At 35.6% G+C, this 13810-nt stretch overlaps 1 protein-coding gene across 6 annotated transcripts in view; it reads left to right on the top strand.

The window, feature by feature from the left end:
- Thnsl1 (threonine synthase like 1) overlaps window positions 1-11839 on the top strand; it is a 186254-nt gene extending 174415 nt beyond the window's left edge. For 2 of the 6 annotated variants that reach the window (XM_048812678.1, XM_048812679.1), the window contains 2 exons: window positions 4886-5035; window positions 6255-11839. In XM_048812678.1, coding sequence (XP_048668635.1) covers window positions 6300-8546 — 2247 coding nt within the window. In that variant the 5' untranslated portion in view covers window positions 4886-5035; window positions 6255-6299 and the 3' untranslated portion in view covers window positions 8547-11839. Of the gene's footprint in view, window positions 1-100; window positions 257-304; window positions 544-3692; window positions 3764-4868; window positions 5036-6254 lie in introns of those variants that run through there. The other 4 variants (XM_015495227.2, XM_015495225.2, XM_015495228.2 and 1 more) reach the window with 4 other exon arrangements.
- The last annotated feature ends 1971 nt before the right edge of the window (window positions 11840-13810 follow it).

The raw sequence follows: 13810 nt of genomic DNA, 5'->3' as shown, positions 1-13810 counted from the left end.
AGGGCGGGGAGGAGCCCAGGAGTTTGGAGGGCGGAGCGCGGGGGAGAGTCACGTGCCCAGTGCTCGGAGCTCGGGCGTGGGGCGTGGGGCGTGGCCGCGTAGGTCGGCGCAGGCGCAGAGGCCGCAGCGCGGGGCGGGGCGGGGCTGGCCTGCTGAGAGCCGGGGTTATGGGGCTGTCTACTGAGGCGGTGCTGGCGGTTTATGAACTCTTTCCATTTCCTTTCCTTTTCCCCGTCTTCTCAGTGTGATTTTCTTGGTGAGTTACTGGAGGAGAAAGAAAGGAAAAATAGAGACCAGTCTGTTTCCATCGCATGCGTTTCTCCCATCGTTCCTTCTTTCCGCTACTCAATTGTAATCTCTGTTTTGAGCTTATTCTACCTGCTGCTTCCGTCTGAGGCTCCTCAGACCCCCCCCTCCCTGCGGAACTCTGCCCTGCCCACCATCGGTGCAAGTGCACGCCCGCCATCCCGCGTCCACCTGCTCCTTCCACCTGTGCCGCCCTTGCCCTCCCCCTCGGCCCTCTGCGCCTTCCTGCGCTACCTGGTGAGCTCTCTGCCCCCGCTACCCTCTGGGCTGGCGCTTCCCTCTCCAGTTGCTTTCTGCAGACCTGTGCGTGAGCAGCGTCGCCTGGACCAGCGAGCAAAGTTGTATTTCAGTGAAGCAATTTACAAAAACAGTGATGGGCTACATTAAGTGGTAGATTGTAGTTTGTGCAGATATCCAGTGTAAATTGTACTATATTGTACATCAGCAAATTAGGCGTTTTTTGCTAATGATTATTTTAATATATTTAAATAAAAATGGCTATAGTAGTGATATAAATAAGACAGTTTGAAAGGAAAATAAGCCCTTCATAAAAGTAACTAGAACGTTTTTATAGTATTGAAAGAGTACTTGAAAATCTTTTCAATCAAATACTTGAGGCTATTTGGTATGAACCATTAACAACAGGGCTAACAATCTAACAAAAGGAAAAGCTTAGTCGGATTTGATAGCAATTTTAAAACAAAGATAAGTGATGAACTTGTAAAATGGCTGTAAGATCTTTGTGATTACACTGTGGCCTTACACTGTGTGCTCCTTCCACCAGCTCTCCTTGTCTGTTTCCTGGGAAGTAGGGGACTAACTGAAGGCCTCTTAGGTTTTGGGGTCTGTAGTCAGAAACAGCAGAGCTTTACTTCCCCTTGGCGAGTGTATCCCTGGTACATTTCCATCATACAGTTGCCATAAAAGTGCAGTAAATTTAAAGAATTTTTGAAAACATCAGAACACTCTTCTTTATAAGATAATGAGCTACATCTAGAGAGTCACTTTTCTGAGAAATTTTAAAAAGAAATTGTATTAATATTAATTTAGAATGATGAGCATACTCATGGCATAGACTTTCTTTTAGAAGATCTTTGAACTACAGCCAGTTCTCATGAAATAATTTTTGAAGTGGTCTGTCTTGTGTTTTGGAAAGACATATAATAGCAAGCAAATCTTTTAAATTTATAGCAAATGCTACATAGTTTTGGTTAAACAGGGTTTTAAGGAGTCCACAGATTTGAAAACTAGATAATTTTATAGTAAATTTAAAAATTCTTACGATTTGGAAGTACAAATTGATACATTAGAATATAATTTTAGTTGATTAACATCTAATAGTAAACTTAAAATACTGTTAAAAGGTTGCTGAAAATTAGTATGTACTTGTTTAAATATGTAAGCATATTAGCATTCATAGGAAAAATTTTAGTGTTTTCTATAATTTTTCCTCTTGAAATCTTTAATTTTGGTTAGCTTTTGACAGTAAAATTGTTAAATCTTGTGCATGAGGTCACACAGTACTTGAATTCATGTGTACAAGTGGACATTCTGGTTTTGTTTCTTAAAGCTATCATGCTGACACACCCTTTTTGTTTACCTATTTAATGTAAAGTGTCTTTTATGTTTATAAAGGATCCATTGGAATTAGTGGTTCAAAAAAGTTCCGCTATAAAATGTGATTAATAGAGAAACTCACTTAAAAAATTGTTAACATGAGGAGCTAGGGCTGTAGCTTAATGGTAGATATCTTGCCTAGCATGTATGGGGCCCTGGGTTGGATCCCTGGCACTAAAAAAAAAAAGAAAAAAAACTAATGTGTAATGGAGTTGTGTGGAAATCTGTGGAATTAAGGAACGTGAAGTATTTTTGTGGAGCATTTGCTTGACCAAAAAATATTCAGAATTGGCAATAGAGTGAAACCTGATTATTGATGTCCAAACTATTTGTTTTGTTTTGTATTTTGCAATACTGAGGTTTGAACCCATGGTCTAAGTACATGCTAGGCAAACACTACACTGAGCTACATCCCCAGTCATTTTGATTTTATTAAAATAAACTTAGGGTCTTACTTAGTTGCCCAGGCTGGCCTTGAACTTGTGATACTCCTGCTTCAGCCTTCTGAATAGCTAAGCTATTTGGTTTTCGATTTTGATTCCTATATGATTGCCTTCCATTTCAGTTCAGGTAGTTTTGCCCTTTAAAGAAAAATTGCTTATTCATTATCACTATAATGAAGAACATATTAAAATATTAATAAGTGAAAAGATTTAATAAAATCATTTTGAATAAAAGAAAAATGATATACTGTTGATCCTCACTATTCACAAATTCTATATTTTTGATCTGCTAACTAAAATGTATTTGTAACTGCCACATCAACACTTGAGTACCACTTTTATAGGCATTCCTGGACAAATGCAAAGCAGTGAAAATTTTGAGTAGTGTCACATGCATGTTCCTAGCTGACGTCAAACAAGGTGATGCTGCCTTCTTGTTTTAGTTCTTGTGTTATAAACAAATATCTTTTTCACATTCTATTTAGTGCCACATTTTCCACATTTCTGTGTGTTAGTGAGTGACTTTGCTGATTAAATGGTCCCTAAGCTGAGTGCTGAAGTGCTATGTAGTGTTCCAAGGTTCAAGAAGGCTGTGATGTGCCTTACAGAGAAAACAGTTTTGTGTGATTAGCTTCATTCAGGCTTGAGTTACAGTGCTATTGACTGAGTTCACAGTAAAGGATGAGCAGTATAAATGTCTTATAAATGGAAACACACATAAAGATTACATGTTGATGGGTTAGCAAGAATCTTGTGCCCAGAGGCTCACAGGAACCTAACCCTGTATTTCCTCTGGGAATAATGGTTCAGTAGTCAACAACAGTAAAGACTCTATTGGACATAATTACCATGGATAATGAGAATCGATAGTATTACCTCTTAAGTAAAAATCCAGTTTACAGAATGTTACGTGTGGGGGCATTATACCATATTCTTTTGTCTTGGTTAGCTTAAAATAGACTTGAGTATAAAGGTTTTAAAATTAATTTATGGCTAGATGTTACAAAATCAAATTTGGTATGCAACTTAAATACAATTCATCTGTATTTTTCTTTAGAAATGGTAATGTTCGTCCTATGTTGTAGCACTTAACTGCTTTCAGCTAATCTAAGGAAGATTTGTAGTAAAAGAATGTTGATACAGAATTTATAAATTGAACTATCATCATTTTCTCTCTTTAATTCATATCCATTTTGCTCCCCCAGACTCTTTTGAAAAAGGGAAATGAGATAAAATAAAAAATGAGAGGGCATAGGGGAAGTAAGAAAAGGGAAGATTGCAAAAGGTAAAGTTAACACATGTAATGTTTGCCTTCTCTTAATGAAGTTGATGTTAAGCATTATAGCAACCAGCGTAAAGTGGAAGATAAAAGATTCAATGTTCATAAAACAAACCAGGTAATGCACAATAATTCCTGATACAGAGATCAAAAAAAAGTTATGAATTGCAAACACAAAGGCACTCTGTAATGTTTTAAGCAGAAACTTCTTGAATGGGAGGTTAATCAGGCTGTTTTACACAGTGCCCTTATAGCATGTAGTACTAAAGTATACAATGAAGTTTAGTAAATTGCTCTTATGGTTCAAGTGTACAGTTCTCTCTGGTCCTTGGTTTACTCCAGGAAAAGGATCAGACTCGGCATAGCAAAATAGTTCTTAATGCAGGGATGAGTACTACTGTTTTATCTGAAAGTTTATAAACAAACCAAACTACAAAAACATATGCCTAGGCTTGTGCCTGGATATTCTGATTCAAGTTATATGTTCTTAGTCCATTGTCATCGAGTAGCAAAGATTAATATTACTATATATCAATAGTCTTATATGCTAACTACTATGATGTATGTTTTGAATTTATTATAGACCCATTTTAATAGTTAAGAAGTACTTGTGTAGCAGATGCCTTATTTTTGGGCTTTATGTAAGTATGTATTATACAAATCATGAGGTGATTCAGATGAGTAGGATACTCTGAAAGAACAAAGAACAATTCAGACATTTCATAGTTTTATTCTGTCTGATTTTTTCCCTCTGATTATTACACAGTTAAATTGCTGAAATTTTAGATGTAATTGTGAAAGATTTTTATATTTATTTAGTTATATTGCCTTTTTTTAAAAAAAAAAATAAACCTTTATTTTTTAGTTGTAGTTGAACACAATTTATTTATTTTTATGTGGTCTGAGGATCGAACCCAGGCCCTTGCATGTGCTAGGCAAGTGCCCTACCACTGAGCCACAACCCCAGCCCATGGTTATATTGTCTTTTTAATCCTTAATAGAAATACTTACAGTACTGTTGAGCAAAATTATTTTCTCTGATAATACAAATGTTGAAAAAGAAATTATAGTATCTTAATCTAATAATAGATTTGGGGAAACATGAAAAGGTGAATTTTTCTTTTAAAAATTTCAGATGAAATTTTAAATAATAAAGTCATTACATTGTAGAATTTTATGATACTGAATGCAGTTATGTTTAACTTGAAATTTTTCCCTTATAGATTTCATTTTTTTGCAGAAATCACCTTTGCTCCAGAATCAACAAACTCTTCGCCTAAGATTGGTTCCTGTGTATCCCATGTTTATAAGTCAGTGGAGTCAAGCCCTAAACACACAAGCTGAAAAGTCAAATAAGGGAATGAATTCTTTCTTTTGACAGTTTTTACTTGTAAGTTAAATTCAAAATTATCTTAAATTGTTTAAACATTAAATCACCAATTTAGCTTAATCAGTAGTACATGATTGAAAGTTTTCAGAACATATTTGAACATACCCTTTAATATTTGGCATGACTTAGTCACATATTAGTTATAATTAGAGAACATGTGAAAAGCCCCCACTATAAAGTTACTTCAATTTGAGTGACTATTGCAATAATTATTAAATTGCATTTTGCATGACAAAAAAAAATTGATTTACCTAGCCTACTCACCACTGAGTATATTTCCAAAGACAGGAACTTGATCAATATGGAGAATTGTAGAGGATCTTTAGAGGCCAGAATAATTTTTTTCTTTCATCATTGGCAACCTCCCTGAATTTCTTGGCTGTCTTCTCTGGAGTCTGGAATTTGAGTTAAGTCTTGCCACTAATGATGTTATAGGAATAGAAATAAAAATGATGGGCCCATGTAGATAAGGTTATAGATATAACCTTTGACTTTATTGATGATTATTACTTTTTCTTAGCTATTTGCATATTATACCTTTCACTTTGGCTTTTTTAAGGCCTTCAGTATGAATAATATGTAGGTATTATTCTTAATATGCATGTAAAAAGCACACAGGAAAGAAAATGTCATACATTTGTCTGTAGTTTAGAAAATTACTTAAGCATTTTATAAGCAAATATGTTCTTTTATTCTAGTTTTCTGCTGTGAATTCTATAATAAGAACTTGATAAGTAACATGATAATCCATCAACCTGTTCATATAACTAGAGAAATTGAACATAAAGAATATTGTTCAGCTTTGTGATTACAAGTTATTAATACTCCAACCCAAATTCTCTTTGCATCTGTTATAAAATATATAAACCAGTAAACCGTAAATCAGTTTTTGTTACAGTATTCCATAAAAGTACACACTGATTTGATTTAGTATATATTTTTAAAACATCTGATGTGACATTTCTGACTTGAGTTTTCTGTTTATAGTTACTTTTTTGTGGTTCTGGGAATCATACTTATTTTTTGAGTTTTTTTCCAAGTGTTTTGAGATTTGAAAAGATACTGTTAAAAAGAGTAATATGTAATATATGGGCTATTTTTTTAAGTGTCCCATTCACTTGGAAGACTTTTAAACAGTTTATGTATAGTGGGCATGGTTATATTCAAACCTATGATCTTACTAACCAATTGTCTCTTTTATTTTTATGTCTTTAAAAAGGTTAAACCCAATTACTAAATTGGCTCAGACAGAAAAGTGAAGAGAATGCTCCGTTTTAACCGATATCAGCATCTGAAACAGATAACACAAAAATGTGTTTCTAGTATACATGTTAAAACAGATAAACATACACCACTATTTCTTTCAAGAACCTTTGCACTCACAGAATTAAGGAAGTCATGGTGTTCAACCCACTCTCTTTTGGGAGACAAAAATATTATCCTAATGGGACCTCCTGGTGCTGGAAAAACAACAGTAGGCAAAATAATAGGGCAGAAACTAGGTCGTTGTGTCATAGATGTGGATAATGATATTCTTGAAAAAACTTGGAATATGAGTGTGTCTGAAAAATTACAGGATGTTGGCAATGAGCAATTTTTAGAAGAGGAAGGAAAAGCTGTGTTAAACTTCTCTGCATCTGGAAGTGTGATTTCCCTCACTGGGTCCAATCCCATGCATGATGCTAGCATGTGGCATCTAAAGAAAAATGGCATAATTGTATACCTGGATGTACCCCTAATGGATATAATTAGCCGTCTAAAATTAATGAAGATAAATAGAATTGTAGGTCAGAATTCTGGAATGTCTATGAAAGAGTTACTTAAGTTTAGGAAACAGTATTATAAGAAGTGGTATGATGCTCGAGTTCTTTGTGAAAGTGGGGCTTCCCCAGAGGAGATAGCTGACAAAGTGCTGAATGAAGTTAAAAGGTACCAAGATGTGGACTCAGAAACATTCATTTCAACAAGGCATGTTTGTCCTAAAGACTGTGAACAGAAGGTTTCAACAAAATTCTTTAGCGAAGCTGTGATTGAGGGCTTAGCTTCTGATGGTGGACTGTTTGTTCCTGAGAAGGAGTTCCCAAAATTAAGCTGTGGGGAGTGGAAAAACCTAGTAGGAGCAACCTATGTAGAAAGAGCACAGATACTGTTGGAAAGGTGTATACATCCTGCGGACATACCTGCTGCCAGATTGGGAGAAATGATTGAAACTGCTTATGGGGAAAACTTTGCCTGCTCAAAAATTGCTCCCGTCAGGCACCTTTCAGGCAACCAGTTCATCCTGGAGTTGTTTCATGGGCCAACAGGATCATTTAAGGATTTATCTTTACAGCTTATGCCTCATATTTTTGCACACTGCATTCCACCAAGTTGCAATTATATGATACTTGTAGCTACTTCAGGAGACACAGGGAGTGCAGTCTTAAATGGTTTTAGTCGTCTTAGTAAGAATGAGAAGCAAAGAATAGCTGTGATCACATTTTTTCCTGAGAATGGAATAAGTGATTTTCAGAAAGCACAAATAGTTGGCAGTCAGAGAGAAAATGCATGGGCAGTGGGTGTCAAGTCAGATTTTGATTTTTGCCAGACAGCTATAAAAAGAATTTTTAAAGATTCTGATTTCACTGGCTTTCTTACTGTGGAGTATGGAACAATATTAAGTTCAGCTAATTCCATAAACTGGGGACGACTGCTTCCTCAGGTAGTTTACCATGCTTCTGCCTATCTTGATCTCGTTAGCCAAGGGTTTATTTCTTTTGGAAGCCCGGTAGATGTCTGTATTCCCACGGGAAACTTTGGAAACATATTAGCAGCAGTGTATGCCAAGATGATGGGAATCCCTATTCGAAAATTTATCTGTGCCTCCAATCAGAACCATGTTTTGACCGATTTTATAAAAACAGGACATTATGATCTAAGGGAAAGAAAATTAGCTCAAACTTTTTCACCATCAATAGATATTCTCAAATCCTCAAACCTGGAGCGACATTTACACTTGATGGCTAATAAAGATGGGCAGTTAATGACAAAATTATTTAATCAGTTAGAAAATCACCATCACTTCCAAATTGAAAAGATTCTAGTTGAGAAACTTCAGCAGGATTTTGTGGCTGACTGGTGCTCTGAAGGAGAGTGCCTAGCAGCTATCAATTCTACCTATAATGCTTCAGGATATATTTTGGATCCACACACTGCTGTTGCAAAAGTGGTTGCAGACAGAATGCAAGACAAAACTTGCCCAGTGATTGTCTCATCTACAGCTCATTACTCAAAGTTTGCACCTGCTATTATGCAGGCTTTAAAGATAAAAGAAATCAACCAAACTTCATCAAGTCAGCTTTATTTATTGGGTTCATACAATGCATTACCTCCACTACATGAAGCTTTATTAGAGAGAACAAAACAGCAAGAGAAGATGGAGTATCAGGTTTGTTCAGCTGATATAAATGTCCTGAAGAGTCATGTGGAAAAACTAATCCAAAATCAACTCATAGGAAGGTTTTCTGAGTAGAATATTTTTTCCTGGTGATAAGCATGCAATAATAAATCTCAAAAGTTGATTTGGAGTACAACAGCATTTGTTTCTATGTAAATGTATACATATATATGTATATATATTTATCTGTTAATTTTTGGAACTTCAGTAGCCTAATTTCCAGGACCAATCATTATACCTACATATACCTCCTTCAATCCTTAATCTAGAAGTGACAAATGGTGGCAAAGTACATGGAACCTTGTGCTATCATGCTTTGCTTTGTGCTCTTGAGGGCTATATCAGTTTCTGCTCCCTCATCTCCACTTTTTAAATGGACCAAAATGTATTCAGTTTTGCAATTAAAAATATTTAAGCACAATTGTTAAGTACTACACTTGTGACCATTTACTATTTCTTTTTTGGCTAGAAAGTTTTTATTGCTCAAAATACCTAACTTGTTTGGAGGAATTAGTAAGTTCATCTATTAAGGTTAAGGCAAGTATTTTTAACCATTTTTAAACTCCATTTTGAACTTGAATTAATTGTGTGTTTCCTACAATTATCTAATTAGATAAGTGTTCTGCCCTTCACTCCCCTTTGACTATTTATAGTTAGGAGGAAGAAATTTGAAAAGCAAGACAGTATTTAAATCCAGGATGTAACAGTCAACAGAAGTACTTAGAAGTGGATATAGAAATAAAATTACCTATTTCAAGAGGTCAGTTCTCCAAAATTAAGTGTTAATACAGGTATAGGTATTTTTATAGACAGCAGCTTTCCCATATTATTGGAATCCATTTCTGTATAATTGATCTATTAACCCTTCAGTAAAATGTTTTGTTTTCTGTGTTTTTCTTGTTTTGTGGCAGCTACACAAACACGAATACACATTTAATTTGCACTACTATGTAGAGACAATAGATTTAACTAAGATTTATATTTGCAAATTTACTAGATATTTTATTTCTGAATTAAATATTGTCACAGAAAGGATCCATTTGTGTATGGGCTACTCTCAACCACAAGATGGCATGCCTAACATAATTTGTCTTTGTGATAACATTTCTGCCTCATTTTCTGGGAGGACCACCTCCATGAAGAAATGATATTTAAAAGTTGTAATGATGAAGTTTCACCAGGAGCAATTTTTAGAAAGTGTTAAATTATGTTAACATCAGATCTCTTGACTTTACTTCTAAAATGGAAGTTATAAAGCCAAAAATAGAAAATCAGCAAAATAATGGAAGTTTCAAAGTTCTGCACATATTCATGTTAGTGTTTCTCCTCCCCCGCCCCACATACCTTTTTTTTTTTTCTTTTTCTGGTGGTACTGAGAATTGAAACCCAGAACCTGGCACACACTAGGTAAGCACTCTACCAGTGAGCTCTATCCCCAGTTTTTTTAGACAAGCTCTCACCAAGTTGCCAAGACCGACCTTGCATTTGTGATCCTTCTACCTCAAACTTCTCAGTAGCTGGGATTTGCACCACCACTCCTATGTGTATTCATTACTTTATAATTTAAAGATATTTGTTTCAGTAGATGATATGTTTAGAATATGCATCTGAATGTTCACTGTGTGTGTGAGAGTGCTCTATTTTCCTGGAAGTGGAAATGACAGTGAAAGAAGCCTGATTTTTGCCGTGAAGAACTGTACTTAACAAGAGAACACAAACATGGAATCGTGCAACACTAGACTTACTGCAAGATAATATATGAATAAGTGAAAATGGAGTGATACCGCCGATTGCTAAAAAAAGTTAAAGGAAAGGATTGTTAAGGAATGATCAGAAAAGGTTTCATGGAGGACATTCTGAAATGAGGCTTGAAATGGGAAGATTTTCTAGGTGAAGAAAGGGAAACATTCTAGACGAAGGTCATGTTAGCAGGGGAGGTAAAATGGTAAAGCCCACCAGCATTTATTTGTGGTTAGTTTGCTCTTTCACTCTTCAAAATGGTCATTTCATGTCTCCACTTTTTCTTGAAACTGTCCTTCCACTTTCAGCCAATAACCTTGCTTCATTTCAGAGGAAAAAGTTATTGTGTATAACATCTCTTAGCCTTCCCACATCAAGTGTATAAATCTGCTATACTTATTAGCATCCTTTCCTTCTTCCTTTCAATGAATTTGGTAGCAATCCTCCTCCTTTCAGAGAGCAGTCTCTTCAGATGTGCCTTGTAACTTGTTCCCTTCAACTCAGATTATTTGCTTCAGCTTCTCTTCAACTTCTCCCATCCAGTGGAACCTTCCTGTGGCTTTTAGATGCTCTCTGCATTAAGAGCAAAACTTCTCAACACCCACATTTCCCCCATCTATTTTTCTTTATATCCCAACCAAAATTAAGCTCTTCAAAGAGTTGTCTCCATACAGGGTTTCCATTTTCTTCTTATTTCCTCCACAGTGTATAAAATGTGAACAATTTAAAGATGAATAATAAATACCTAAGTACTCACCACCTCCTGAGCAGTGAAGACTAGAACATCACTCAGACATTTGGTTCCTGCTGTGGTTTCTGTTTGATTACATTCACTTTTCTCCTCCAGAGTTAACCACTATCTAAATTGAATCATTCATTTTTTAAAAAATAGTTTTATTTTGTTTTAGTTTTGACTCTCTGAATTTTATCTAAATGGAATCATACTGTATGCATGATTCTGGGACCTTTATTTTTATTTAGAAACTTTCATCCGGTAAGATGAATCAAGCCATGGTTCATTGATTTTTATTTTTAAATAATAATCTGTTGTGTGAATGTCACTACCTATTTCCCAGTTAGTGGGCATTTTGTCTAATTTGTATCTTTTAAAGATGAACTTTTGTAAAATTTGTGTTGAAGGTTAGTGAATATGGACTTTCAATCATTTGTGATTCTTTTAATAACAGGTAAAACTAGTTTTCAGATCTTGACATTAAAAGTATATGGGTTATTTATGAAATGAGTCATCAATTTTCAGTCTGTGGTTATAATTGTAACTTTTACTATCTTTGAAATTATTTTACAATATCTAATGTAGTGAATTTGTAAGATTTTTGAGAAACATGAAAATTTTAATTACATATTTTGGAAATCATAAAATATTTCAATCAAAATAGAGTTAAGACAATAAATTGTACAAGGTTTCAGAGTTTAATTGCAATTCATTTTCAGAAGTAATCATGGATGACATTTATTGTTTCTCTGAATCCATTAAATCATTTGTAAACATTTTATAATTCAGACTACTTAATGTAAGTTTAAAAAAAGTAACTTTTCATGTGAACATGAAAATATTATATTGTTTTTGTCTCCATCCAGGAAATTGAATAAAATCTACCTATGAAATAGTTATTTGTGTGGTTCCCTTCTGTGCACTTCAACCACTAAAATCATTAGTTTTGTCTCTTTAAAACTTGAAAAACAAATAGATTCCTTCAAAAACAGACTTTTTCAACTTAAGGAAGCAAAGCCAAGAAAGTTGCCAATGTCATGGTCGAAGTCAAACCAAGCAATATTTTGATCCAAGTTCCTACATCAAAAGTTAGGATTGCTTCCTATAGAAGAATGCTTTATTTAAGTTAACTGTTTTTCCTTTTAAATTCAGAGCTGTGAGTGGCAGGTAAATTTAATTTACAAATATTTTAAATAATCCACAATGCTTCATTTTTTTTCCTTTTTTCAAACTTTTTATTGTATTGAGAATTGAACCTAGGTATGCAATACCACTGAGCTACATCCCCAGCCTTTCTTAAAATTTTGAGACAGGGTCTCACCAAGTTCCCCAGATTGGCTTTGAGCTTGTGACACTCCTGCCTCAGCCTCCTGAGTATCTGGGATTACAGGTGTGCACCATTGCGCCTGGCTCACAATGTATTATTATTTTGAGGGGGGAGGTAAGCGGGGACTGAATCCAAGGGCACTCAACCACTGAGCCACGTCCCCAACCCTATTTTGTATTTTATTTAGCAACAGGGTCTCACTAAGTTGCTTAGCACCTCGATTTTGCTGAGGCTGGCTTTGAATTGGCGATCATCCTGCCTCAGCCTCTCAAGCCACTGGGATCACAGGCATGTGCCCTGTTGCCTGGCTTCAGAATGTATTATTATTATTACCATTTAGAGAGAGAGAATTTTTTTATATTTATTTTTTAGTTTTCGGTGGACACAACATCCTTATTTTATTTTTATGTGGTGCTGAGGATTGAACCCAGCGCCCCGCACATGCCAGGCGAGTACTCTATCGCTTGAGCCACATCCCCAGCCCAAGAATGTATTATTTTTAATGAACAAATTGTATTTGGAGGATGATCCTAAGGATGAGTAATAAATACTATCTAATAGTAATGATTCAATACCATCTAATACTAAACTTAATGGTATCCTATGAGATATTTTTTAAGCAAATGATTTATTACCATTTTTCAAAGTGGGCACTTTAAAGTAGATACTCCGAGCTCATGATAGTTGCCAAAATTAGAATACAGTCTCTAGAAACCATACTGAACAATGACAAGAAGTAAAAATATTTTGAAAAACAAACTGTCAGTAATCTCTAAGATATATGCTAATTTTAAATGACTAATGTAATTTCACACTAATAGAGACTTACTTATATTCATGATGTTATTAAAATTTAGTTTATAACTATATGTCCACCCATAGAGATTTTTTGAAGCTATGTGTTGAGAAACTGATGTGACTCCATTTTTGAGAAACCAGCCTCTACCTCAGAGCAAAGCCTGTCCAAGGAAGGGAACATGACCCTTGTCCTTGGAAAGACCCAAAGAGCACTCCTAGGCACATACCCACCCTGCTGAGTTGTTTATCTACAAATAATAGGAGAGATCTGGGCTCCAGGTGTTCCTGACTCAGTCAGGCTAGGTGAGGACCCATAGCAACCCCCTAACAACTACCAATCAGCATGAGACAGGGAAAATACTTGAGATTCCAGATGACCCTCCCAGTAGTTTATGGTGGTTGATAACATGTTGGGAAACCCTGTAGTTCAGCGCTTACTCCCCTCGTGGCTTAAGCCAATCAGTTCAAAGGAATCCCCCTCTTGAACTAACCAATCACCCCTACCCAACTTGTTCCCGCCAGTGAATGTGCTAATCATGTTTTAGAGTTGTTTTATTATTTTCCTACGGTGTGTGATGATTTGCTAAGAGATGCTATGATGTATGTGAAGTCCCTGTCTTCCCCAGAGAGTGTATAAAACTGCTGCAAACCCTGGGCTCGGGGCCTCTCAGCGTCACCAGTTGCTGTGTGCGAGGAGGACCGAGCTAGCTCGCAATAAACGCCTCTTTGCTGCTTACTTCG

The sequence above is a fragment of the Marmota marmota genome, unplaced genomic scaffold (assembly GCF_001458135.2).
Source record: "Marmota marmota marmota unplaced genomic scaffold, marMar, whole genome shotgun sequence".
Taxonomy (NCBI): domain Eukaryota; kingdom Metazoa; phylum Chordata; class Mammalia; order Rodentia; family Sciuridae; genus Marmota; species Marmota marmota.
The sequence above is the reverse complement of the archived record's forward strand: the minus strand, read 5'-3'. Positions and strand labels throughout refer to the sequence as shown.